Below are 26,654 nucleotides of genomic sequence, written 5' to 3'. Positions count from 1 at the left end.
GTCTCCAGCCATTTCTCCACGACATTCCCCCTCCCCCCGCCCTTGATCTGTATCTCTTCTTCATGTTCTTTCTCTTCCGTCCCATCCCCTGGTGGTCTCCTCGTTCTCCCTCGCTCCTCTCTTCCCGCCTCCCCTCCGTCCGCTGCAGCTGGATTCCTCCGCGCGGCAGACGCCCTGTCACCCGGCCAAGCGGCGCTCCAGCCTCTCTGGCAGCGATCCAGGGCGGAGCAAGCCGGCGGTCTCCCTGAAACGCACTGGCTCAAGTAAGGCAGACCCCCCCCCCCCCCCCCCCCCCCCCTCCCACCCCACCCAGATCCCCATGAATATTGAATCACATGAATGATGGGTTTGTGACACATCGAAGTGTCCCTTCACTGCCGTGGTCGAAATCGCTGGCACCGCATGTGAGGTGACATTGTTCTATTAGACATTTATTACATCTGGAATATTCTGTGTCCCTCTGGCAAATCTGGGTCAGAGTGTTGACTGCCGTCTGTCAAGAAAGGAAGAGGTTGCGCGCACGTGCGTTCACAAACACACAGCACGCGCTTGCGCACGTGCACACGCACACACCAACACATATCGTGAGGTTTCCAATATGAGGACACAATGGTCGAGTCAGTTGTACTTTTTAAAAGCAAAAAATCTGCATTAGTTTCATTTGGATGCGTCGTACCTCCTATAGCAACATTGCGCTGTGTGAACGTGTTTGTTTCTGTGTACACTGTGAACACTGTAAAACGAAGGAAATATGCATGATATTCTTTTGGGCAAAACTAAATATATAGTTTTCCCTTATAAATAATTTGGCTTAAAGCTAAAGCTATATAGGTCTGAAAGGAGGATGTGAGCCACCAAAAGGATCAAAAGAAAAAACAGTCGACTGGAACCATGAGGACCAATAAGAACTACACTACATAGATTTAAATTCTTCACGCTCTCTTCAAGCTGTTCATTCTCCTTTAGATGTATTCACCCACCGGCCTCACCTGTACCACCCCCTATAAGCATGGTGTTCTCAGCTGTGACTGGGAACCTTCCTCTGGGTCAATATTACCCTTCTGCCTCCCTACCCCTCTCCATCATCTCCTGTCCTTTCATGTGTAATCTCCTCCTTCTCTGCTCGTCGTTTTCAGAGCTATCCTCTCCTGTCCCCCTCCTCTCTTATTGAAATAGTTCAGCTTAGCTCTGTGGATCCTGGAGGGAGCCCCTTTGCTTGGCTGTTTCTCAGGGTTGGGTGTTGTGGTTCAGACACATCAAAGGCCCTTCTCCCTCTCTCTCTCCCTCCCCCTCTCTCTCTCCCTCTCTCTCTCTCTCTCTCTCTCTCTCTCTCTCAAGGGTAGACCCCAGATGTTACCTGATATTTATGAGACACTCGCATTGGATCCACCCCGACCCCCTGCTTTGTGACCCCGGTGTTCCCAGTGTGTATGCATGTGCGTGTGCACATCTGTGTATGTGTGTGTGCTTGCGTGTGTGTGTTCCCATGCATGAACATTAAGCTAATATGAAGTAGAGCCACATCCCGTGCTCCTGGTTTCATCAAATCATCATCCAGTCTGAGAGAGACAGACCGTGAGATGGAAGCGTCTACTTCCCATGACCCCTGTGTAGCTTTGACCCCCGTGACCTCTAACCCACGGCCTGTCTCGGTACCGTCCCCAGATGCCAACCAGTACGGAAAGTATGGGAAAACCAGGGCCGAGGAGGACGCCAAACGGTACCTCAGGGAGAAGGAGGAGATGGAGAAGGAGAAGGAGGGTATCCGCACCGCGCTGGTCGCCCTCCGTCAGGAGAGGAGGGACGTGAAGGAGGAGCTCAAGATGGCCGCCGGTAAGGAGGCGCCAGACTCCTCACCGAAGGGGAAAAACATACAGGTTGATCAGGAACTATACTATAACGTGTGGTCCCTGGTCATCGTGTGTCATCGTTCATTCGCGTTGATTACTTTTGAATCCCATCCTAAAGGAAAGGAACTGAGGAACGGCTGTTATCTTTTTTTTAACGATTGGTTGCGTGAAAGCTATTATTTTCTGCTATCCCTACATTTTACTAGAAAGAATCAAGAACTTTTAGTGCCAATATAATACTTTCTACTCTCCATGAATTTCGATTTTATGCATTCAGTGCATTTTCTGCTCAAATTGTCCCAAGCGGATTAGACCCTTAAGTCCTTCAGAACCAATCCGCAATTAACGGCGTGGATAGAAAATATGGATTGTCCATAATCCGACCGATGTTTGCTCCTCTCCATGCGGACGCGTCTTCCTTGTGACCTTGTGTGGAGCAGAGAAGCAGAGGCCCTCTCTCTCGGAGCTCCTGACCCAGCTGGAGGAGGCCTGTCGGGCCAAGGAGGCGGACCGGGTGGACCTGGAGCTCCGGCTGACCCAGGTGAAGGAGAACCTGAAGAAGAGCCAGGCGGGCGGGGCGCTCGGAGCCCCCGTGGAGGGGAAACTGCCAGCTAAGGTGTGTGTGTGTGTGTGTGTGTGTGTGTGTAGGACTTTAAAGTATGAATCCTGAGCTCACCTGCCGTCATTGGTAGATTAAGCCATACCCAAGTAAAGAATACCAAGGTTGAACTAGTGAGTCTGAATGGATTAAGGAGTGGTAGAGGGCAATACCTTCATCATTTATAAAGGCTTGCAAAAGAAGGACGCCTCTCCCAAACCTGCTTCTAAATGACATTGATGTACAAACCCTATGTGGATTGCAGTGGGTCCTTTGAAGGAGGTTTTCCTCCTAACCAACAACACTGTGGTTGCATGCATACTAAGAATGAGCGTACATTCTGAGACCGGTCACACTGAGGACTAAACACCCGTATTGTCCCTTTGCAACAAGTGTCAAACGTTTTATCCTGCAGTGATGAAATCGTCATGATGTTCAACCATCTTTTATGCACCAGCATCGTACCGGTATAAGCAGACTCCAGAAAATGGCGGCCTTTGCAATCGTACAGCCCTAGAGAGAGGAATACCTTGATGGCGTGAATGAATTGCATGGGCATTGGACGGAAGATGGGAACAGTGGGAAATGTGTCAAATCTGTAGAGAAGTCTTCAGGATTATCATACAAATATACACATAACCCTCATAATAGTGGGAGTGTATCAAATTTGAACGTAGAAGTCTTCAGGATTAGCATACAAATCGACACACAACCCTCAAAACAACAGTGGGAAATATATCACACTTTGATGTAGAAGTCTTCAAGATGAGCATACGAATCTGCACACAACCTTGATCTCACCCCTTCTCTGCTCTTCATCTACACATCTTGGTTCCAGGCGGGCAACAGTAAAATCCAGAATATCTACAGTGAGGCTTTGCCCGTCAACTGTGCCACAGAGATGCGCAAAAGACCGCCGTCTGTCTACGCCTCCACTAAAGGAACTGTCATGCAGAAGGCCAAGGTAGCTCTCTCTATCGCTCTCTCTTGCTCGCTCTTTTTCATTGGCTGTCTCTCTTTTCTAGCTCATTCTCTCTTCTTCCTTTCGATTTCTCTCTCTCACATTCACTCTTCCAGAGGAAAAATATTAATGATGGTAAAATGATGAATTATGAATAGAAATATGGAAATATTTAGAAATGTTAAAATGATGAAAAAAAAGCAAAATAGAAAATGTGGAAACGGCCTATGTAAACGTTGCTGTATCCCTCTCAAACCGTTCTCCTGTGAATAGTTTTCGGCATTTTAATCAACAATAAAAAACGAAGATTAAAGCTTAAAACAAATATCTTACCCAGTGGTGGTCTTACCCAGTGGATGCAACACTAGCTGAGATGTTCTTTGAACCGGCCAATAATTTTGTGTGTGCGTTTGCGTGTGCTTGTGTGTGCGTTTGCGTGCGTGCGTGTGTGTGCATGTGCGTGTGTGTGTACCTCCATGCATCTCTTTTCATATGTATCTAGTGTGTGCGAGGGTCCCTGCTTTTAAATCCGTCCTATAACAATACGTTCCAGTGAACTCCCAGCTAATCTGTGTTTCAGTACGATGGAAGATGGAGGGGAAATTGATCACCCTTTCGTTTGTGCGGTTTTCTTTAAGGAATGGGAATCCAAGAAAGGAACTTAAGGCGGAATCAAGTGGAACGTGAACGCCATCAAGGTTCATGTTCCTGCCTGAAGAAGATTAAAAAACATTAGGAGCCAGCCGGAGTGGATCGATGGGCAGGACAACGCTACGGTATCAGCCAGGCCAGACGCCGGCCTTCCAAGATATCATCCTTTACGTTGCAGGCTTTCTTTACATTAACGTCTCCATTGATATGGGGGACAAGGGGGAGATGAAAAAGAAAGCAGAAAGAGGGAATGTGCAAGTTCACTGACTGTGCAGAGCACAGCAGAGCAGGAGAGGCGAGGAGTCTGTGAGGCCAGAATCACTGGTGAGATTGGAAGACGTAAGAGAGAGGTACAAGTGTCCACGTGTATGGTTTTTGTGTTTGATATCCAATGCGCAGAGGGAGAGGCCAAATCGTTGTTCGTTTGCAAGTGATTATGTGAATCTCCTCCCGCCACACTGCATTTTTATATCATGAGGTAAACTACTGTGTCTGTGGTGTATATGTTGTATAGGGTAATGAAAAGGGGTGGTTTGATTTCTCTCGGATGGAAATGTCAGTGTAGATACAAATACAATACAAACTACTAACGCAATGGTGCTTAATAGCCATTCAAAGAAAGCCAAAGGTCACCCCAATGACTACAATTAACTCACTTCTTCTCTTAAACATGTTGACTTATTGCACTTTACCATTTTCCTTCTCTGGATATGAGGAAAATACAACTTAATTTCATATATCTCTTACCGTTTTGTCTTTAAGCCTAAATAAATATGTTATGTTAATTGCTGGTGCACGATCATCGGCAGTGAACCTGTTATGATGTCTGTGCCTTTTGTGGAATCATTAAAAATGCAAGAGCACATTTAAATTCTCTTTATTCCATTTACTCTCACATGGCTTGAATAATGAAATAGAAATTATAAAATAAATTAAATGTACAAAAATGATAAATATGTATTTTGAGAATTATATAAGCAAGTTCATTTGAGGCAATATAATGCCGTTTAAACAAGTGGAGAGTGGATGTAGACATGCCGTTGCTCCAGCGCACCTTGAGTGTGTGAACCTTCATGCCATAAACAACGAATGAACATTAACTTAAAATACGTGAAAAATAGAAAAAGAATTGGCAAATTCCCGATAGACCAAACTTCGCTACCATCACATATGTACAGATGAGACAGATAAATAACTAAAAAGTAATCTCAAAGCAGATCTGTATATGGAGAAAGTGAGTCTTAAACCAGTTATGAACGACAGAGCTTCCTTGTTTTCCTGGCTCACGCCTCCAGCCCAGACCCTGATGGGAGGAAGAGGAAGAGCGCTGACCTCCGCTCTCAGAGGAAGAGATAGTAAAGCCAGTACAGCACGTTGACGAACAGGAAAGCCAGGGGGAAAACTGAGCGCGAGTGGCAGTCGATATTGTGCGGGTTCTCCACGCTGAAGACGTGCGCTACCGTGCGCGAGGCCTGCCTCACCGACGACATGCAGCAACCGTCCACGCAACCGCCGGACCTCCTGACCCTTATCCCTGTTTCGTGGGAGGCGACATCAGGGCTCTTTGCTTTAGGATGGCAAGTTCGCCCCCTGTCCTCCCTCTCGTCTTCCTCATCAGCGCATGAGGCGACCTCCACCGGCTGTTTGGGATGGATGCAGCGGGCCGGGAGGATGGATCCGTTCCCGTTCGATTCTTTAAAGTCTCTCAGGAGATCCTGACAGACAGAGGGACAGGGAGAGAGTGGTGCTGAGATAACAAGTGTGATGCTAGCACCATCAACCATGCAATTCCAAGCATTAAGCTTACACTTAATGGAATTAAATATTCCATTAAGGCGATTAGCTAAAACAAAAGCTAAGAAAATTGGCAAATATTTACTCCCAGTTTGTACTGAATGGCCACCTTTCATCACTCGTTCTGGGATGGTGGGCGATGGGGAAAGGCAGCCCGGCTCTGCGTTAGGACTCACCCGTTGCAGTTCCTCCAGGGTCTGGTGCTGCATGGTGCAGAAGTGGGCGCAGGCGTACTCCAGTAGAGCCCCGAAGATGAAGGTGAAGCAGATGCCCAGGTACACGTCGATGGCCTTGATGAAGCAGTTGGCGTTGGGGAGAGAGGTGCGAGCGCCCATCATCAGCGTGGTCATGGTCAGGACGGTGGTCACGCCTGGAGATACAGACCGATCAACGGTTCATAGGGCGATCATTTCTGATGGGACGCACATGTCGACAGAGTTTTTTTTTGGTTTGGTTTGTTTCTTCATGGTAGTTAAGACATTGATCGCTTTCTTATGGTTGACCTGGATCTATTAACGAACACAGTACCAAAAAATAAGCAGTACAAGAACGGGAGTAGCTATACAGACCGATGCAGGTTCTGGCCGGAACCGAGGACTGGCTGATCCAGAAGGATACCCAGGAGAGAACCACCAGCAGGGTGGAGGGAACGTAGGTCTCCAGGATGAAGAACAAGACGTTCCTACGGAGAGCAAAGTGCAGAACCAGCTTGGGGTAATTTCCTAGAAAAGAAGTAACACAGAAAAAAATTAATTATGGTTTGTTCAACACCACTGCAAAACTATAAAAAATGAATGGCATTAGTTTCAAGTTCATAAGGTCGTTCATGATGTGGTGATGAAGAGTTTATATTGTTTGAGAAGGGAGGGGGGGATCTTACCCGTCTCGTATACAGCCTCAGACACTGAAGTATAGTAGCTCTCTATGCTGTACTGAGCCAACCTCAGCGTGTCCAGGCCTTTGACCGAATCATTGCCCCGGGTCCAGTAGAACACCACGTCCTGCAGGTTGTATCCCCCTGAGGACATGCAGCGAAACGAACGCACCCAGGAAGAAACCAAAATACAGTCACAGAAAGACACAGCACAGGTACAAATACATCTCCCGCACCTCCCCCGCCGGAAGACATACGCAACACATACAAACAAACACACACACTCTTGGTTAATTCATTACATTTCACCTACCCCACGCTAACTCCCTTAACCCCGTTCAATACTTACACTAACCAGTTGATGCCAGGATGGTAATGACTGATGGTGGTAGGGATGATGGTGATGGAGGGTTTGTTTCCATCAGCAGAATGAGGGGTTGTGGGTATGAAACCCCCAGGCTACTCACAGCTCTCCAGCTGCAGGGTGCACACCTGTCTGTCCATGGGGTACTTGGTCAGGTCCATGTTACAGGCTATGGTGGCCGTGATGCTGTGAAGGGTTCAAATATTGAACTCAACATAGTGATGATAGGGTTACAGTGTTGTAAGAGTGTAAGAGAATACGAGTACTGTGGCGGTCGGAGTAATTACGCTTAGATGTGTGACTCTTGTCTTACAGACAGAAAAAAGCCTACTATCTCAAAAATGTCAACTAATTTGACATAAATACTTTAATATTTATTTTCCTTTCAGCACTCACAACGTTTTGGTTTTCATTCTCCTTTCAAACGTACTTACTCTCTGTATAAGAGAAAGGCTCTTAAATACAACAACAGGGGGAAACCCGTGATGCACCTCCCATACCCCTCTGAGTCAAACGGGCCCGGGGCCGCGGCCTACCGGAGTGCGTAGAGGACGGTGCCGTTGCTGAAGATGCGGATCAGCCGGTTCTCCACAGTGACGTCGTGCAGGAACGAGCGCTTGGAGTCCGGGATGAAGGTGTCCGGGATCCACAGCAGGGTCACCAGCCGCCCGTCCACGCTCACGCTCTCGTTCCCGTTCCCGGGGAACACCAGCCGGCTATCCCGCCACCGCTGCCGCAGGAAGATGGTGGCGGTGTAGTCCTGCGTGGGTAAGGCGGTGGAAATGAAAACATCCCCTGTTCACTTCGTCTGTTTACATTCATTCATTCATTCATTCATTTTTCTGGTAATACACACATTCCTTTTCACTTTTACGCCTATTAACTGTTTTATTAATTTTTCTTTAGGATGGGCCTATTCAATTAAGTTATTCAGTTTTCATTAAGAGTTATTTGGGAAGTAGGCCTACCATATTGATCTCTGAGATGGCATCTATGCTGGCGATGTCCAGGCTCATTCCGATTTCCACAGGCCCCTCTATCAAAAACGGAGATATAAGTTCCAGGTTTCTTAATATGGCAAGCTAGATTGCTCTTCAAGAAGACAAGACAAGCCCAGATAGGCCATGCTGTATGTATCATTTTGCTGATGACTCGTCAGGTTTGGTCTCACCATTAAAGTTGGGTCTGAGGTATTTATTATATCCCTTCATCAGCTTCTGGATGGTCGGATGGAGCTGGGAGTCGTTCCATTCTCCCCAGTGTTGCCCAGGAAACATGCACCCACTGGTCAGTGAAAGAGGGTGAAAGAGCATTGAATAGGCCTATGTTGGGCCATGTGTGCTACAACTGCCTTGTTCAGCAGGCGTTAAATATGGCATGACTGTCACGGCCATTGTCTTCTTAGAAAACAGATAAAAAGTCAAAAGGTAAAGTAAAGTATCATTTTTACTATGCTTATTTTGGGGGAGGTTTGAAGTGACAATTCCAAAACTAGTATTTCAAGTGAAATATGACGTAGGCCTACAGCATTCATTCTTCTAGGCGCTGGAATGACCTACCTTCATTTGATAATGCCTGGAGGGAGTGGGCGTGAACATATGACGTCTGGGAAGGAACGCAGTTCTTGAGTGGTATCTAATCAATTATTGCAGTTGTCTAGACGCTCCAAGATAATAAATTATTGAGTCTTTGTTATATGTGAGCATCTGGTGAGCACTTACACCTCGGATGCTAGACTAATACCGTCTTTGCCCCACCATTTGGCAACAGCTAGCAATACAATGTATGACAATTTAGAGCCTACCATGCTTACGCATTATGAGAGGAACAATATCAGGGGTGTGCCTGCCCACACATTGATGGAGAGGAGACTGCAGAACATCTGCAGGTAGCGCCATACAACGAACGTCGGCAAGCTCTAGTCTGAATGTTCCGACTGTGACTTGACTTTTGGGCAGATACTGCAAAGCATTCTGAGGAATCTCGCTCCTTGCAATTTGGTCCACGCAGCAAAACAATTAGGTTAAGTTGCTGGCTAGAGTAGAGATTTATAACCCAACATTGTAGGGTTATAAATGATAAAGTGCTACAGCGTCGTGGCAGTAGCACTGTGACTTTAAGTCTTCCTAGTTTCCCGATCGGTCCACAGTAGTTATGGACGATAAATAACGCGGGCCTCGTCAATTGCCTTTAATCGTCATCAAATTTGACAAGTTCACAGGGGTGTTAATAGGTTATGGACCTGGACCTTATTTTCCGATCATTTTGGAGATAAGGTAGCCTACTTATGAGGAGAACACTTTTAGAAATTGGTCTAGCATTGAGTGAGAAGGCTGCATCGGTAATCCAGACGGTCAGGCTCCCTTGGGACAAAGCGCCGCGTCAATGTCACAGATTAATTTGACTCGTTGTGACTAGCCCCATTTAAAAAAAAAAAAAAATCGACATAAATCCCTTAGACAAAAACATTTTAAAAAATGGCAATGTTTTCCTTTAAGGGTCCTGGTGCAATAATCTATATTTCCCCCCTCCCCTTTCAAACTGGGACCCAATAAAATACATATAAAAAAAACGGTAGGCCTATGAGTCCAATTTCAACTTTAACCAATAGTGAATGTGGGTTACTTGAACATAACCTTCATTCGATTCACATTCATAATTTATATATTTTTATTTATTAAGTCCTGTGGGACAGCGGCCTCTTTAGGTCCGGTCATTGTGGCCTCTGGTGGCCTTAAACATGTATTTTTGTGTTCCTTTTTGTATGTTGTTGAGGATTAGAAGTTATGAACCTTGAGAAACGGCTGTAAATATTCATGTTTATTGCTGAAGGAATGTCTTCAGCATACTGTTGCTACCCGAAAGAGCCCCAAACAATGCTCTCCTCGAATCTCACTCCCAAGTTTTCTAAAAATGTGGCAGCCCTGATCCGCAGTCTCTCATAATCTGTATGTCTGTGCTTGACCTTTACTTTCATAAACATAATGCATAATAACAATTATATATATATATATATATATGAACCTCTTACCTTTGTACTGTCAGATACAGGACCACTAGAGTCAATGGCTGGACAGACATCACGGTAGCGGTGCAAGCTGGGAGACAAAGGACATGGTCAGTGAATGTACCTCTATAATCTATAGTAGCAGCAATTTGGGTATTACCAGAGTGTCCACAAGGTGGCGACATGTAACAATTTTGCATTACGTATGGCTATAGCATACAATTATATATAAAGCATCAAATCCCCGTTGTATTACACATAGCTTGATGTGTACACCAGTTGATATCTGCCATTAAATTCTACTAATCTTATACTCCCTGCTTCCGTAAACATCTCGTTAGCTGCATGGTGTGTGTGTGTGTGTGTGTGTGTGTGTGTGTGTGTGTGTGTGTGTGTGTGTGTGTGTGTGTGTGGGTGTGTGTGTGTGTGTGTGTGTGTGTGTGTGTGTGTGTGTGTGTGTGTGTGTGCGTATTCCAATCATTTCTCCATGTCCACATCCTCTCCTACACCCCCTGCTAAAAAAATCTGCTAAACGATTAATTGTAAATGTAAAATGTAACCTAATCCATGTCACACATATAGTGCATTGACCATTTCTGGAAGCCATAATCCCAATAACAACTCTATCATAATGACATGCTTGCGCTCCAGAACTGGCTGAACCTTATGGAAGACCAATTCTCCAGCTCACAGCTCTGCAATTGATTGCCAAGCTCATGCATTATTTAAACACTTTCCCACATAACATGTGATGGATTGTCACACTGCTGGTGTTTTACCCTCCCATGGGATATCATTGAGAAACTAATAGGAGGTTTATTCAGTTCCAGTTGTATAATCATGATATATTTCAACAAGCAGCACCCATTTTAACTAGGCTGCTCGTTGCTATGTTTGTGTTGTTGTTTGTTGAGGATTGACAAATAATCTGTTGCTCCCTTTACAAGCCACTTGCCTTTCATTCTTAGCTTATTATCCAAGGTGGTTATCGTGTATAACCATCTCTATTCACCAATCCTCCTTTTGATCACCCCCCTCCCTTCTTCCCCTTGCTCTATCCTACCTGATTACAGGAGTAATACGTAAAACACTTTGACGTGCTTATAAAACTTTGAATATGTTTAATTCCCATATGACAACAACTCAGGGTTTCTGTCTCAGAATAATTACATGTTAAATGATAACAATCTTCCAATGGAGAGAAATCACTGATTTAGTGAGAGGACACACACTGGTTCTACATTCCCAATATACATTTTATAATAAGGGTTTAAAGCTTTAATTCATCTTAAAGTAATTGTTTTATCCTACCTGATTAATTCATTTTTAATCCTACCTGCTGTTAAATATGACTGTATCTATCTTCTGGTTTCCCGTTCCCTCTTAGGTCCTCCCTTGAGGAGTTCTTCTGCTTTTCTTTGTATCCACTGTTCTCCTCTTTTCTCTCCTCTCTTGCTCTCCAGGTCTTTTCCAGTGGCTCAAGTTGTTGCTGCTGTTCTCACCAATCAATGCAATGCCTGTAGGTTTTACCACCTGCAAAGCAAACTGATGCTATTTGGTCATGGTGGGCGAGGTAAATGGCTTTTCTGCTTAAAGTACCAAGCACCTCTCACATTCTCCTGCCACTGAATGAATCTCTATTCAGCGCAGCTCCCTCTCTCTCTCTCCCCCTCTCCCCCCCCTCTCTCTCTCTCCCCCCCTCTCTCCCCCCCTCTCTCTCTCTCTCTCTTACTGTCACGGTCACTCTCGCTCTCACTCTCTCTGTCTTTCTCTCCCCGTCTCTCTCTTCCATCCACACCCTCCCCCCACATTCTCCTTCTCTCTTACCCATCTCCCCCTCTCTCTGTATTGCTTTATAATTGTTCCTTTTTAATCAGACACCTTCTCTCATAATCCTACCTATCTTAACTCCTACCCTTATGATTGCCGTCTCTAATTAAAAAATACAAACACGCACGCACACAAAAACACCTAAATCACAGTTATTCAGGTCTTCAGGGAGCCTTCTTCCACCATCTCATTGTATCCCTTTCATCCTCTCACTTCTTAGCTCTGTTCCCCCGGTTCATATATTGCTGTCTCTTTCTCTCTTTCTATGTTTCTCTCTCTGCTTCTCTCTCTATCTCTCTCTGTCTATCTGTCTCTCGCTCTCCTTTTTTCAATCTCTTTCTCTCCTTTGCTCTCCTTCTTGCTCTCTCTGTCTCTGTCTCTCTCTCTGTCTCTCTGTCTCTGTCTCTCTCTCTGTCTCTCTGTCTCTCTCTCTCTCTCTCTGTATCCCTCTCCCTCTCTCTCACACTCTCCCTCTGTATCTCCTTCTTTCTTTGTGTTACTCTGACTCTGTCTCTCTCAAAATGTCCCACGGTTCCTCTGCATTACAGAGGCTAGATAAGGACCACAGCAATCCTATTATATCGGTAGCCCTTTTTTTCCCCCCTGCTTTTATTTATTCATGCGTATGTTGGTCTCCTAAAGAAAAGGCAATTTCACACTCCTTCCTCCACACTCAATCAACTGCAATCCCCACAGCCATGGTTTGTTTGTGTCGTGAATCCAGTCCCAATAAGAGCAGGGGGGATAATGCATCTCAATTTCCCCTGTGCACACTTGGAACCGCAACTACCCCCGTGCTGGACCTGATGTCCCCTTGTCAACCCCTTGTCAATAGCATGCATCGTCTTGATGATGTTGATGCGGGGCATCATCATTTTGGGCATGTAACAAAAATGAGCATCATTGGCTGACAGGTGGCATCGCTGAAAGCTCAAATGTCTCAAGCTCAAGACGTTTTCAATTGCTGTTCGTTTCTTTTAATCTTCAGGTGGATGAGACATGCAGTCGTGCAGGAGTAAACCTTTCGCCCCGTGTTTCAATAGCAAGGTCACATGGCATCTGAATCACCGTTCGCCTGCCGCTGGCCATTCAGCCGCGTTTCCCCTCCAGTTGTAGGATCTCACCTCCCCGTCCCTGGGACCTGTGACGCACACTTGCTAGAACCCAAGCAGGTGTGATAAATAGACAAGTCAAGGACAACCACGCCGCCGGATAACATCTGATGAGGGTGTTGAACAGACTCTCTTTCGACGGGTAGAGAGGAAAGGAGAGGAAAGATAAAAAACATTACAGGTGGGAGCCCCTTGTGTAGGCGGTCTAGTTCAACCCAGTTCTGAAGCTTCAAATATTTCTTTTCAAGATTTCTTTGCTAAAGTAATGGGTGGTCCGTTGAATCATAAAAACACTTTTCTGAATCTAGGTATTTTTGGACTTTTATCTTAAGTCAAGATCCACTGACATACGGTCACAATGCATTAGGTTCCAGTTCCTCTAAAGGGCCAGTGTCACTCTGATGTTCCTGGCTGTCATCAGCACTGTTCACGGAGATGATTTCTGAGGCCCCCTCCGGGGGGAGGAGGTGTGGTCCGATGTAGGGTGGGATGACAGGAGGTGACCCAGGATGCTCCATTGTATGGAACTGTTGAGGAATAGTAATAACACATGGGTGATTTTGATAACATAACTAGCTGCAGTGGACACGGGGTGGATCTCTCACACATGTCTCCATTCGGCTCAGTCTAAACCAGTGAGTCGCGGTCCATAATCGGGTTAGGTTTGTTGTGAAGACTGAAAAGAGGTTTACTGTAGTGAAGAATATATATGTAGAAATAATGACACTTTTGGGAAATGGTCATCTTTCACTTTTCCTCAAATAGTGTTTTGCATAGTGAACAGGGGGATGTATCACACCTTATCCACTATAGCGCCAACCTGGTGCTCGCTGCACTAAATATTCCGTTTTTCTTTGGCCAAAAATACCTCAACAGGTGGGTCAGGCCAGGGAAACACTATGAACCCCGATCGGATTTTTAAACACCTTCTGGCCAGCAAGCATTTGCACATTCTGGCTGTGGCCGTATGTTAATTCACATTTTCTCCCCAGTCCACTTTGTTTCCCATTAGCATTTCAACTGCGCTCTTGAGTTATCTTGCCAGTTTCTTTCTCTAGTCCATTCAGGTTCTCTTTAAACCTGTTTCAATCTACCTTTCAAATTAATGTATTTTATTTAGATCATCAGTTCATGTGTTTCGCTGTTTTGCACAAAAGGTGCTATGTGAACAGTATGTATATATATAAATATATATATAAAATATAAAATTTTTATATATTGCTGAAGTGTGTGTGTGTATGTTAGCTGGTGTGAAACATAAGCTCAAAAGGCTTAGATGTCTGAGATTGTGTAAATGTCAAACTGGAGCAAATCAATAGTGCCCCAAACCAATTTTAAAACGCTTGTCAATTCAGTGTGTGCATGTGTCAGTGGGATGATCTTCGTAGCTCTTATAGAAAACAGGCTCTGGCCCCCATTAAAAATAATTGTCTCTCCTAAACCCGGGGGGGGGGGGGGGGGTAACTAGTTCTATCCATTAGTTCTACTTCTTCATTAGACTGCTTTTCTTTCTGAGCCTTTCTGTACCCCCCCCCCCCCCACACACACACACACACACACAAACACACATACAATTTAAACAGGATATCTGCTTCCTATTTATATACTGTCTATATCCATCTATTCATAGCATATAGTATCCAGACAACTGCCCGTCCATCTGTCCACCAGTTATTTAAGCTTCCATCCATCTCTGTCTATTGCATCCATCCATCTAAAAAATGTCTTGTTTCCATCTGCATTTGTTTTTCCATTACAAACCAATCTAAAGCTATATCTAAACTAGACAGGTCTCTCTCTCTCTCTCTCTCTCTCTCTCTCTCTCTCTCTCTCTCTCTCTCTCTCTCTCTCTCTCTCTCTCTGCTGTTTAATTTAAATATAACTTGTTGTATGTTGTACGTCCTGGCACTTGATGTACGCACTTAATTTTTTGCACTTATTGTATGTTGTATTTAGTTATCGTACTTCAGCATATTTATTAATAGTAAATCTGGTTAATATTCTGTATTCTTTATTTTAATGGATGGATGTAGTGGGAACTGATAATAAAAACAAACTGATCCAACATTTAACATGTCTAATGTCAGTTTAGTTGGTTTCTCCTGTATTTTGGACGAGACACACACATAACGTAAGTGATCGACAAAAAATACAGATTTAAGATACAGCCGTTTCTATCAGTCAGAACTGAATGAAAATAAATAGAACAAGCAAAAAGCACTGGCTGCAGTAGGGTCAAATGAGACACTGAATTTTGCACCTAACCTTTGGGAATATCTAGAGGGCTGTTAGCTGCTTTTCCCCTTTTAGTTTCTCTCACCCTCTCTCACCCCCATCTCTCTCCTTCACTAACTCAGTTTTCTTGTAGCTATCATCCATCTGGTTCAGAGCCTTTTAAGCCCCCCAACCAAATTATTTTCTTACTAAAAATGTTAAAACGCTTGCTTCCGTTGATAGAGACAACCGATTGTAAATATGCTCCTGCTTCTAATAGTGCTGTGATAAGGGTTCACTGGACAGTGCGTTGTACTGCGGCTTGGAGGGAGCCAATGCTTTGCAGACAGAGCTGTGAGATTGCCGTTTGCAATGTTTAATTGAATGCTACAGATAATCCTACATAACGCCTCAACTCCATGGCTATTAGACTGGAATTGTTAAAGAAGATGTAGGGCACAAATTTGCATGACATTTCCATGGTTATCTCACCATACAATCATGCCTCATTACTCATCCACGTCACATTAAACCCTATTCCCCTTGGGGAGTTAAACGAATGGCATACGCAGCTAAACGCAGTACTGATGTGTGGGAAACAACTTAGAATTGGATTTTAATAAGCATGCCATTAATCTTTTCTGTGGATGTCAGTCCAGAAGCGCAAAAGGGGGAAAACTACCTCTCCAGTGGGAAAGCAAACCGATCGTTTTGCTTGGTAAACTACAGGGCCGTGCACACGTAATTTTGGGTGGCAAGGGCCTTGCCGCCCAAAAAAAGGGACCCGCAACCACCGGCAGAATGGGCTGGGGGTACCCAGTCTAGTGGCCATCAATAGTTCAACGTCAAAACTGTGGCTGGTATGAACTGGTTTTGTAAAACAATTGATGTCTTCATTGGAACAAAGGGCCTACTCGTTAGGTGGGTGGATACATGTGTTATTACAGGCTCCTTGTATCTCCCAACCTAAGAGTGATTGATTCTCATGATTGCAAATGTCAGTCAGGCAATCTCGGATCCCTTCAGCGCTACCCCAATGCACCCTAAAAATGAGGAAGTCATGAATTGCTTCATAAATTCCTGTATTCTGTGCAAAATCAAACAAAACAGAGATGAAAAAAAACCTGTAGTCCATTGTCTCCAGTATTTCAAAATCATATGGTCCAAAAAGACTAGAAAAGCTTGGATATGAAAAATAGATATTCTTTATTTTGCCTTTTCTTAATTCTTTACCGTTATTATTAAATGTAACACACACACACACACACACACACACACACACACACACACACACACACACACACACACACACACACACACACACACACAGACATACACACACACACATACACATACTGCTCAGACATTAAGGCACTTAGCAGCAGACTGCTGCATAGAGAAATTAGACCATCTCCCTGTATCTTCCTCTGTCAATGTCTATGTCTCTCTCTATTTCTGTCTGTCTATCTGTCTCTCTCTCTCTCTCTCTCTCTCTCATATATATATCTTAATAATATACATTATACACACATATATATGTATATATATATATGTATATATATATATATATATATATATATATATATATATATATATATATATATATATATATATATATATATATATTGTATATGCAGATATTTCTCTCTCATCCTCACTTGCATAGCTCTCCATCTTTGCTTTATTAAATAAAAGCCAGACTTAATTTGGGGCTTCTATTTTCATCAGACCCGATGGATACGTGTTACTGCTCTTTGTTTACCTCCTACATCCCATGGGACTGTCGTGGAAACCAGCAGTACCCTGGCAACCGCTTCCAGGGTAGAAAAGTATTCTACCCTGTGAAGGGTGAAAGTATTTTAAACACCCCACCGGCGTCGCACACATCCATGCACAAATAAGCACATGCACACGTACATGCACGCATGAATGCTCACACAAACACACACACACACACACGCACACACACACAAATGCACTTCACCATGACCACTTCCTGGGCATGTCGAGGTCCATTACTTTTAGTCCCTGTCGGAGGCTGTGTTTCAACAACCTTTCTAACCAGTTCCCCCAGTCGATATCCCACAATATGTTGGGAGGGACCCTCACAGCTCTGCTCTGCAGTGTTATCTCTCACTAAGGAAATGCAATCGCGACTAGTTTATTTGGTGATTGATGAACATATACCCTGTCACATACACTGTGTACACAGGTCTCTCTCCACACAGCATTAGTCTCGGTGTTGATCACACAGCTCCCCTCTCTCTGTCTCCCTCTCTGTCTCTGTCTCTCTCCTCAAACTCTCTATCTTCACCACTCAGCACAGTGTTTCTTGCCAGAATGACCTCCTATCCCCGGAGGTTGTCCAGTCTCCTCTGGCCCTTACCTGGTCCCACTTGAAATTCATGATGATGTGATGTGTCAGGGCTGCTTATCGTCTTGGCCACTGGGCTCCAACCCCAGCTGAGATGTTCAGCAGCAGTCCTAGGATGTTGTGTATATATATATATATATATAAAAATTCCATGAAAACTTTTATTCGACAGTTTTCAGCTGTGCTAACATAATTGCGCAAGGGTTTTCTAATCATCATTTAGCCTTTTAAAACAATTAGCCAAACAATGTACCATTAGAACACAGGAGTGATGATGGCTGGAAATGGGCCTCTGTACACTTCATCATTTCATCATTTACCACATTAACAATGTATGGCTGATTAACAACTGTATGGCTGATTAATTTAATGATATCTTCTATGAAAAAAAACGGACATTTCTAAGTGGCCACAAACTTTTGAACGGTAGTGTGTATATATATATATATATATATATATATATATATAAATATATATATGTGTGTCATGGTCCGCTCCTGATTTTCCCGTTCACCTGCCTGCCAAGCTGATCTCACCTAATTAGCTCAACCACCTTCACCTGTGCTCCCTCTATATAAGTCCTCTCTCTCAACTCAATCTCTGCCAGATTGTCTCTCGATACTCACAGAGCTTTCCCGCAACTCCTGAACTGTTTCTCCAACGCTGATCCTGCCTGTTCCAGAACCCTTGCCTGTCTGACCACCAGCCTGTTGTCGAGTCCCTGCCGGCCTGTCTGCCCTCCTGATACCGACCCCTCGCCTGCCCGACTACCTGCCCTCCAACGGTACCCCCAGTCTACCTGATTGCCTGCCGGTCCCCGAACTCTTGCCTGTCCCCGTTTACTCTGCCCTGTCACCATTGTCAGTCTGTGCACTTGGGTTCTTCCTAACCCCCCTGTTACACACATAGATATATATATAGATAGATAGATAGATAGATAGATAGATAGATAGATAGATAGATAGATAGATATAGATCAAACCTTAACAATTATTTTTTTTATTAAAACTTACTCTCTGGCTCAATTAATCATTCAAACAATCATTCACCAATGACAGATCGATACACTCCATCCACATGGAGAGGGGATCTTTGGAGTGAATGTGCCAATAAGAGTCCAGTCATTTAAGTCTGATAAGGTATACAGTGCCTTAAATTGTGTAATGTAACATTTCTCGCCACATAAAAAATGTACTCTCCTTCTAATTCTCATCCCTTTGGCAAAAAATGTTGAATATAATGTTTTTCTATTTTAATTAGGAAACAATGCACATATCATAGCAATTCTGCCTTGCCAATTGGCGTTACCCAAATCTTACGTTTGGGTAAGGCTGCTCAAGACAGAAATAAAAGACATAATCATTAATAGATATTTGATGTTTAATGCCACATATCACCACTAGGTGGGCCCATTTACCTTGGCAGCCCTGCCTTGCCCTCCCGTTGCACCTGGTGGAATTTCCACAAACTGAAAGATTAACACTGTTCTGTCTCATTGGTCTGTCTTATTTGTTTAACAGTCAAAGCACACGTGCAGTAATAACCTATTATTAGTTGAGTTGTCATTGAAAAGGTTTTTAAGGTAATACAACATTGTGGTTTTGTAACTTGTCTGAAGCGTTGATGAAGGTTAAAAAGATTGATAGATAAGTAGATTGATTGTTGCAATACAAATAGGCCTAATACTTCAAAGGTTAAGGAATATTATTCATTTAAAGATTTTATTATACAATATTTACATTATGGCCATCTCTCTCCCTATCACCCTCCCTCTCCCTGGCCCTGCTGAAATGGCCATGTTTACTTCATGTTGACATGGCAAATATTTTAGGGTGCAATAGTCGTGATTCATATGTACACAAGGTCTCCCAACGTTGTGTTTGTCTTTAAACTTCTTCCAAATCGTGTATATAAGCCATGCTCGGTACAAGCAGATCAGTCACTGCCTTATTCCTTTTGTATGAGTTTGACAAGAGGAAATTCGGGAGATGAAGGGACTTTTGTTTTATACTGGAGAGATCCCTTGACGGATTCAAAGGAAATTTGGACAGAGGGCGATTTTCCCTGATTTAATTTAGCTGGATTGTTCAACAATCCAGCTGACTGAATGTCTAAGTGACCTGAAGAAAACAGGGCTGCTTGTTCCTTCTGCTGCTTTTGATTTTATGCGGTGAATCGATTTTTGTTCCTTTACCAAAAAGGGGATCTGATCTGAACTGGTGTGCGTTAAATATGAATTCCATGTGAGGAGACGTTGAATTAAAGTCTTTACACTTTCGTGAAAAATGGCAGGATTTACCTTATTATTCTTCTGACCTCTAAAACCAGAAGGACACTGAAGAGAATTACGACGTTGGGAGTGATGGGTGTACGGGGCTGCTGATTTGAGGACATCAGCTCATCCTGTCCATCAGCTGTGTGCGTGTGTCGGGAGTGTGTCAGCGTGTTTACCCATAACAGAGGGGACGGCTGCGTGGGCCCAGGTTTTACCTGGAGCATGGGGCTGTGGCGACCCTTTTCCTACCGTTTACTAAACAGCCCAGGAGCACTCTGTTTTGGTCAATACAGGACGTTTGCGTCCGTCTTGTGTGCGTGCGTGCGTGTGTGTCTGTCCTTGAGCTTACGTGTCATTGTGCAATTGTGTCCTATTCTGGGTATATGGACCCTTTCTCTTCTGTGTGTGTGTTTTGGGGTAATTTACATTTTTTTTTCCCAATTAAACATTCTTAAAAACGAAAGGTTGGCACTTTAGTCTGCTGTCACACACACACTCTCACATATTCCTTCCATAACAAATCAAGCAAGGTTCATTATTATTTCAGGACTCATCCCCTCCCCCCTACATGAACACCCACACAAACACACCCCAGACACAACACTTGAGTATGAGTTTACATTATCAACACATGCACAGGCATACCCTGTGTTGAACAAATTTCTGCCCATAGACACACCTGTCTGTGTGTGCGTGTGTGTACTTACAGGCAGGTGTGTGGAGCCACGAGGAAGGTGGAGGATTTATAGATTTTAATTTCATCATTCTGTTTTGTGATAATGCTCCATTCTGACTGATCATTTTGGGCTCTGTTTAAATACAGCAAAGCTAATGCATTCATGAATTTATGCAGCACATAATTTGCTCTTGACTCTATGAAAACCTTGTACTGACAAAAAATGTTAAAGAAATGACGCATCAACTTCTTATTCAAATACCCAGTATTAAAAACAAAGAACAAGGGGGAAAATGAGGGAGAATCCCATGAAAGAAATGTTGGGACGATGACAGTATCACATTATTTGTGTAGACTTTACCTGAGTAATTTCCCTCCATTTCACCGTTAGCTATCTCCATCGGACCCCATCTTTCCCTTCCCCAGAGTGATTAACGGTCACACATTTGCATCAATTTGAAAGTGACTGAATAGATGGTAGCAGGTTATCTGTGATGTTCATGCGGTGTTAGAGACCTCAGACCAGCCGTGTTTCTCTTGGCAGATTCTTCTTTGGTGGGGATCCAACCTCAATAAAAAACAAAGTGTAAGGAAATCTTTCTGAACAATCTTCATTCATGAATGTATATCAATATCTTCCCTGATCTTTGTTTACTTCTCACTCTTATAAAGAAAAACTTCTGTTTTTTCTTCTTGCCTCATCTCTTTCTTTCTTTCTTTCTATCTTTGCTCACCTTGTGCTCTGGTACTATTTCTGCCTTAATGAGATTATCTTTTAGAGATAACATCCTTGATGCCACTTGTGCGGGAACCCACAACTGATACATTTTGCGAGGGTAAAGTCAGTAAAGAGAAAAGTTATTTGCATGGACATTTGGCACCACCTCAATTTGTTGATTGATTTGACTTCTAAGGTTTACAATATGACCAGAAGGCAAGGCCTTTCACACAGTTAAATTAGAAAGCAAGACAGCAGGATCTTAGGAATATAATTTGCAAAATCATCAACGATTTGGATAATTCAGTTATGCAAATGTTGAAAGGTTGCCCTCTTTCCCTCCAACCCCCAAGTAATTCCACAGATTATCAAGAATGTTAAATTCAACTTAAACTAATTTCATGCATCAGACAAATATTGGTGTGTGTGTGTGTGTGTGTCTGTGTGTTGTGTGTGTCTCATGTGTGTATGTGTGTATAGTCACTGGTTTTCAGTGCACATTACTGTTTTTGTGTGTATGTGTGTCTATGGCAGCTAGGTGGATTAGTGTGGTCTTTCCACCTTGTTTTCAGTAAACTTCTGTCATGCTGCCTCTGTTTCAGGGTAAATAAAGGCCTAAGGGTATCGACATCTATCAAAGGTTTAGGTTTACTCTCTTCAGAGAGCAAAAATAACAACCGATATACAATTTATATCTGAAACCAAATTAAAGTAAACTACACAAATCCACTTTACATGCTATGGACTGAAGTGGTGACTTCACTCTTTGTGAAAAAAAAATCTTCTAACTGGTAACTGTTGGCAAAAAAAGACAAACATGAGGTGCACCACCATTGAACGATAGTTCTTGAACTCGTTCATATTTTGGGCGAACGTGATCTGAACGTACTGTATTACTGCCTGCTGAACGTTACCGTGAACTCGTTCATTCTGGTGTCGGTGAACGGCACGCTCACTTGGTTTAACTTCGTTCAATATGGGGGTTATTTGTTTATCAACACAGCGGATGATCACGCAGATTGCCGTGTTGTTTGACCTGTTGCCATGGTAATCTGTGTGGTTAATTTGCAGTTGCGGTGTTGCCAGCTTACTGTTACATTAAACTGTAATCAGAAAAGGCGGTTATATGCTATAGACCCTATAGTATCTGTCGTATAAAGGCTGGGACGAATTTCAAATTATAAATGTGTACACTTTATTTTAAAAGTATAGACCGGCGCGATTCCCATCGAAACGAATGGCGCGGTGATTATTCTTCAAAACGAGACCTGTTAAATTGTGGAAAATTAATTAAACTGTAATCAGAGAACGCGGTTATATGCTATAGACGCTAGAGTATCTGTGGTATAAAGGCTGAGACGAATTTCGAATTATAAATATGTACAATCCATAATGTTAGCTCTCTGGCTCATAGTTCAGCGGACTAGAATACCTCATAGTATCATTGCTTGTTGGCCGGAAACGGAAAGGGGGGCTGTTCACGTTTGGTTGTAGTCTTTTCGCTCGGTTCTCCGTCTCATCAGTAGGGCTAGAACCAAGCGAAAAGACTACAACCAAACGTGAACACACCCCCTTTCCGTTTCCGACCAACGAGCAATGAGTCTTCCAACAGAAATCAATGGGATTTACAAAATGCGCTAAATGTAAAATAAAACACGATAGAAACTGTATTTCGCTACGATACTTGATTCAACCACTCTACTTCATTCTAGACAAACCACAAAGGGGGCTCAATGTTCAAAATACCGGAAAAAACGAATAGCTCACAGCAACATATTGAAAAAAAGAACTATGAACTAGTTCATTTTTGGGAATTGTGAACTTAGTTCAAAATTTTGAATTATGAACGTTTAATTGAAGTAGTTCATTTTAAAATTTGTGAACTGAACTTTGAACTAGTTCACGTAGAAAGTGAACTTTCCCAACACTGGTTACAACATACTTTGCTTTTGGCTGTTTCAAAGCACTTGAGGGTACGGAAAACCAAAAGTGACTTACAGGCTTACTTTCACGGCTCTTTTGATACTAGGAAGAAAAACATTCAGCATACAAATAATAATATTATGCAATAGTGATTTTAGTATGTATACTGAATGCATTTGTGTAATTATGAAAGGATTTAATATAGAATATAACGTTTTTCCAAGGAATTGACAATTCAGTTTGTTAACAAAAAAATAACAATTAAGACATGTATTGATGTTGGTTGAAGAAGGTATATGTATAGGCAACCAAGCATGCAATGTTAATCACAGTCAATCATTCCTTTGCCCATTTATTTGAAAGTAGTCATGGATGGCAATCAACACCATTTAACAATACAGTATTCACAGCAACACCTTCCCTTTTCCCTATGTATTGAGGTTTTCCATCTTACAGTTGTCTCTCTTTATTCAATGTCTTATCTGAGTTAGCAATATGAGTATAGAGGTGGTGGTGGCATAGTCTTGGTGAAAGGACTTGTTGGGAGCCAGTTTGAGAATGGGGATCCTCATCGTTTAGCAGAAGCAGTTAACCATCGATCACAGAAGGCTCGGGTTACTCGGACTGTTATACAGGTTCTACCCATTCTCCACAGTTTTCTTGTCAATTAAATTTCTTTAATTGTTTGTGTGAGTGGGGGTGTGTGTTTTTCACGTATGTCTGTGTATAAATGTAGCTGAGTTCCATCTATCAGTCCTTAAATGATATTGATACTATGCAAAATAAAAATGAAATCAAAGCTTTCGAGTTCCAATTTTGTTTTTAATAATATCAAAAACACAGTGTATACAATACTTTGCCATTTTGTGCAAGTAAATCACCCCCAAATCCAACAATATAAATGTGTAGTCAATGTTACAAAACACATATTTACAGACAAAATCCATCAGGTTTTTCAATAACATCGTTAGATTGTATATCATGTATTGATTGCATATCAAATTAGTGATTGGTAGCCATGACATGTTTTCCTTGTTGGTCGTATCATGTTAACTACCTTGCAATCATGCCTACATTTTTCCATAGGTGTTGAATAAGATCTTCATGCTAGATCAAAAGCAGAGAGCAGGAACGTTGGAATGGTACAAGGTCAGCAAGAGCACTGATCGAAGATCGGGTTAATTATGAGTCAGATCTGATAGCAAACAAGCTTGTGTCAGAATAAAAAAGCTGATTCAAGACCAGATAATGAGGTTGCCTGGGATTTTTGAGTGTGTCCTTTGTATGGTTGAGAAGCTGATTCAGCCTTTCCTATGGGAAACACAAGGTTCACACCCTGCTGTCTCACGCTATAGTGAACTCAACTGTCTCAGTCAGCGCAAAAAAACACAACCTGACACACAAACAAGACAAAAATGTTTGCCCAATGTGTGCGTTTTTTTCATCTGCTAAACATGCATTTGTTTCTCCTGGTTAAATGCCTACAACACAATTTACCTAAAGGTGAATAATCAAGAGAGTCAATGGTTAATCGAAGTCGCTCCAATAACCCGATATTCCTGCTCCATGTCTTCTCAAACCTCTGTGCCCTCGCGTGGGTAGAGGATTCCCGCTGAACCCAGCCCCGGGTAGAAATGCCCATTGAACTGACTGAGGATGGGACTGCTGTACCCGAGGGAAGAGTGAGTGGGTGAGGACGATAGTGCAGGGGGCACTGGCAGCGCGGATGCCCACTCCGATGGCCCTGAGCCGGGAGAGTAGCTACCAAAGACCCCGGACGACGTTGCCCTATGAGGCACCTCCATGGACAGGTTGAGCTGCAGCGGCCGGGGGAGACCGTCCCCCCCCAGCTCATTGACCGCCATGGCGGAGACCCCCGACATCTCTGACAGGAAGCTGCTCAAACACGGTGTGGGGCCTGAGGACGAAGGGGAAGGGATTCTGTCTGGGCTGTCGGACATATCAAGAGAAGAGTTTCCGGAATGTTTGGGGCTGTCTCGCCCGCTGTCAACCGACTCAGACACCCCTGAGCCCCCCTCGGCTGAGAGAGTGTCTGATTTCCTCTTCCTCTTGCGACGGAAATTTCCATTGTCAAACATCTTTTCACAGTTGGGGTCCAGTGTCCAGTAGTTGCCTTTGCCTGTGATATCAGAAGAGCATCAACATTGGATTAGATCAAACAAACATGGCACATCTGATGTAAAATAACAGACATGTACCGGAGAAGGACATACATGGACACTTATTGGGAATACACATGTGAATTGCATTGTCAATTAAAAGACATTTGTTGAATAAAAATGAATATAAATATTAATTGTAATAAACCATCTTTATTGAGTTTAAAGAGTTATTACCTGGATCATCCTCATCTCTCGGCACCTTCTTGAAGCAGTCGTTGAGGGACAGGTTGTGTCTGATTGAGTTCTGCCAGCCTGCCTTGCTCTTGTTGTAGAAGGGGAAGTTGTCAGCCACGTACTGGTAGATCTGACTCAGCGTCAGCCTCCTGTCCGGCGCGCCGTGGATGGCCATGGCGATCAGAGCAGAGTAGGAGTACGGCGGTCGGACCAGCTTCATCAGGTCCTCTTGAGAAGGCAGGGAGAACCAGCTCAGCTCCCCTCCCGGGCCTCCAGCCCCGTTGGGGCCCAGGTAGGGCCGCTGCATGCCGTAGTGTTGAGGCACAAACGGGGGCCCGGGGTTCCCCGGCGGGCCAGTGGCGGCCAGGTAAGGCGTTGTGTTGATCCCGGGGCCGTTGAACCAAAGGTAAGGGTTTGGGGAAGACGTGGCATAGTCGCCGAGGTCGTAGGAGGAAGGGGTGGTGCGCTGAGGGCTCGGCAGTGAGGGAGGAGGGTAGTAGCAGTCACTGTACATGCTGAGTTCTGGAGGCTCCTGGCCCAGGTTTGGGAACTGGGGGCCACAACGCGGGGGAGATTGTCCCTGGGTCTCGAATGAAGACATCAAGATAGAGTTTGCACCCGCCACTTCTTTTTTTTTTACTTTACCCTTGGTGGTCCTGTGTTTGTGTTTCAATCTCTAATGCCTTGAATTATAGAAGTCTCCTTTTTTTCTGATCCAAAAGGAAGGTCTGAGAAAGTCTTCTGTGCAATGTTTAAAAGTAGCCTATCTTCTCGGCTACGGCGTTTACAGAGCTCACTAATCTCCTCAAGCTCTCTGGCTCCCTTGAAATGTGTTGCCTCTTTGTCGTTGCTTTATGTCTGAAAGGTCACCTGTCACACCTGCTTTATCTCTTTCCCATGAAACACCCCCTGACTCATTTGATTGGTTGTTTCCTCAGGTTAGCAAGTCTTTTTTTTTCTTTCTTTTTTTTCTTTGTCAGCAAGTTCCTCATTTTAGTCACTTTTAATTACGAAATTTTCCATTATTACTCTTACCCTTTCTGAAGTAAATATTGAGGTGGAAATAGTTTGATAAT

At 43.6% G+C, this 26,654-nt stretch overlaps 3 protein-coding genes across 4 annotated transcripts in view; 1 reads left to right on the top strand and 2 right to left on the bottom strand.

Moving 5' to 3' along the window:
• Positions 1-4,916, top strand: part of afap1l1a (actin filament associated protein 1-like 1a) — a 28,946-nt gene extending 24,030 nt beyond the window's left edge. For both annotated transcript variants that reach the window (XM_079744700.1, XM_079744699.1), the window contains exons 15-19: positions 149-263; positions 1,666-1,833; positions 2,291-2,466; positions 3,287-3,412; positions 4,048-4,916. In XM_079744700.1, coding sequence (XP_079600826.1) covers positions 149-263; positions 1,666-1,833; positions 2,291-2,466; positions 3,287-3,412; positions 4,048-4,074 — 612 coding nt within the window. In that variant the 3' untranslated portion in view covers positions 4,075-4,916. The remainder of the gene's footprint in view (positions 1-148; positions 264-1,665; positions 1,834-2,290; positions 2,467-3,286; positions 3,413-4,047) is intronic.
• A 484-nt stretch (positions 4,917-5,400) lies between these two features.
• Positions 5,401-8,369, bottom strand: gabrp (gamma-aminobutyric acid type A receptor subunit pi; the record flags this gene model as incomplete). Its single annotated transcript, XM_079744326.1, has 8 exons — positions 5,401-5,775; positions 6,031-6,224; positions 6,424-6,576; positions 6,735-6,872; positions 7,196-7,278; positions 7,629-7,852; positions 8,061-8,128; positions 8,264-8,369. 8 exons carry the CDS (start codon positions 8,367-8,369, stop codon positions 5,401-5,403), a joined length of 1,341 nt encoding a protein of 446 aa, XP_079600452.1.
• Positions 8,370-24,028: 15,659 nt separating this feature from the next.
• Positions 24,029-26,422, bottom strand: foxi3b (forkhead box I3b). Its single transcript, XM_079745240.1, has 2 exons — positions 25,579-26,422; positions 24,029-25,361 (listed from the first exon to the last, which is right to left on the bottom strand). Exons 1-2 carry the CDS (start codon positions 26,177-26,179, stop codon positions 24,796-24,798), a joined length of 1,167 nt encoding a protein of 388 aa, XP_079601366.1. The 5' UTR covers positions 26,180-26,422; the 3' UTR covers positions 24,029-24,795.
• Between the last annotated feature and the right edge of the window lie 232 nt (positions 26,423-26,654).

The sequence above is a fragment of the Pollachius pollachius genome (assembly GCF_949987615.1).
Source record: "Pollachius pollachius genome assembly, chromosome: 10".
Lineage (NCBI taxonomy): Eukaryota > Metazoa > Chordata > Actinopteri > Gadiformes > Gadidae > Pollachius > Pollachius pollachius.
The sequence above is the reverse complement of the archived record's forward strand: the minus strand, read 5'-3'. Positions and strand labels throughout refer to the sequence as shown.

Excerpts from the sequence above, each read along its gene's own strand:
- foxi3b (XM_079745240.1), bottom strand. The coding sequence starts at position 26,179 with ATGTCTTCATTCGAGACCCAGGGACAATCTCCCCCGCGTTGTGGCCCC. Across the intron at positions 25,362-25,578 it reads GAGAGATGAGGATGATCCAG|GCAAAGGCAACTACTGGACA; the intron begins GTAATAACTCTT and ends CTGATATCACAG.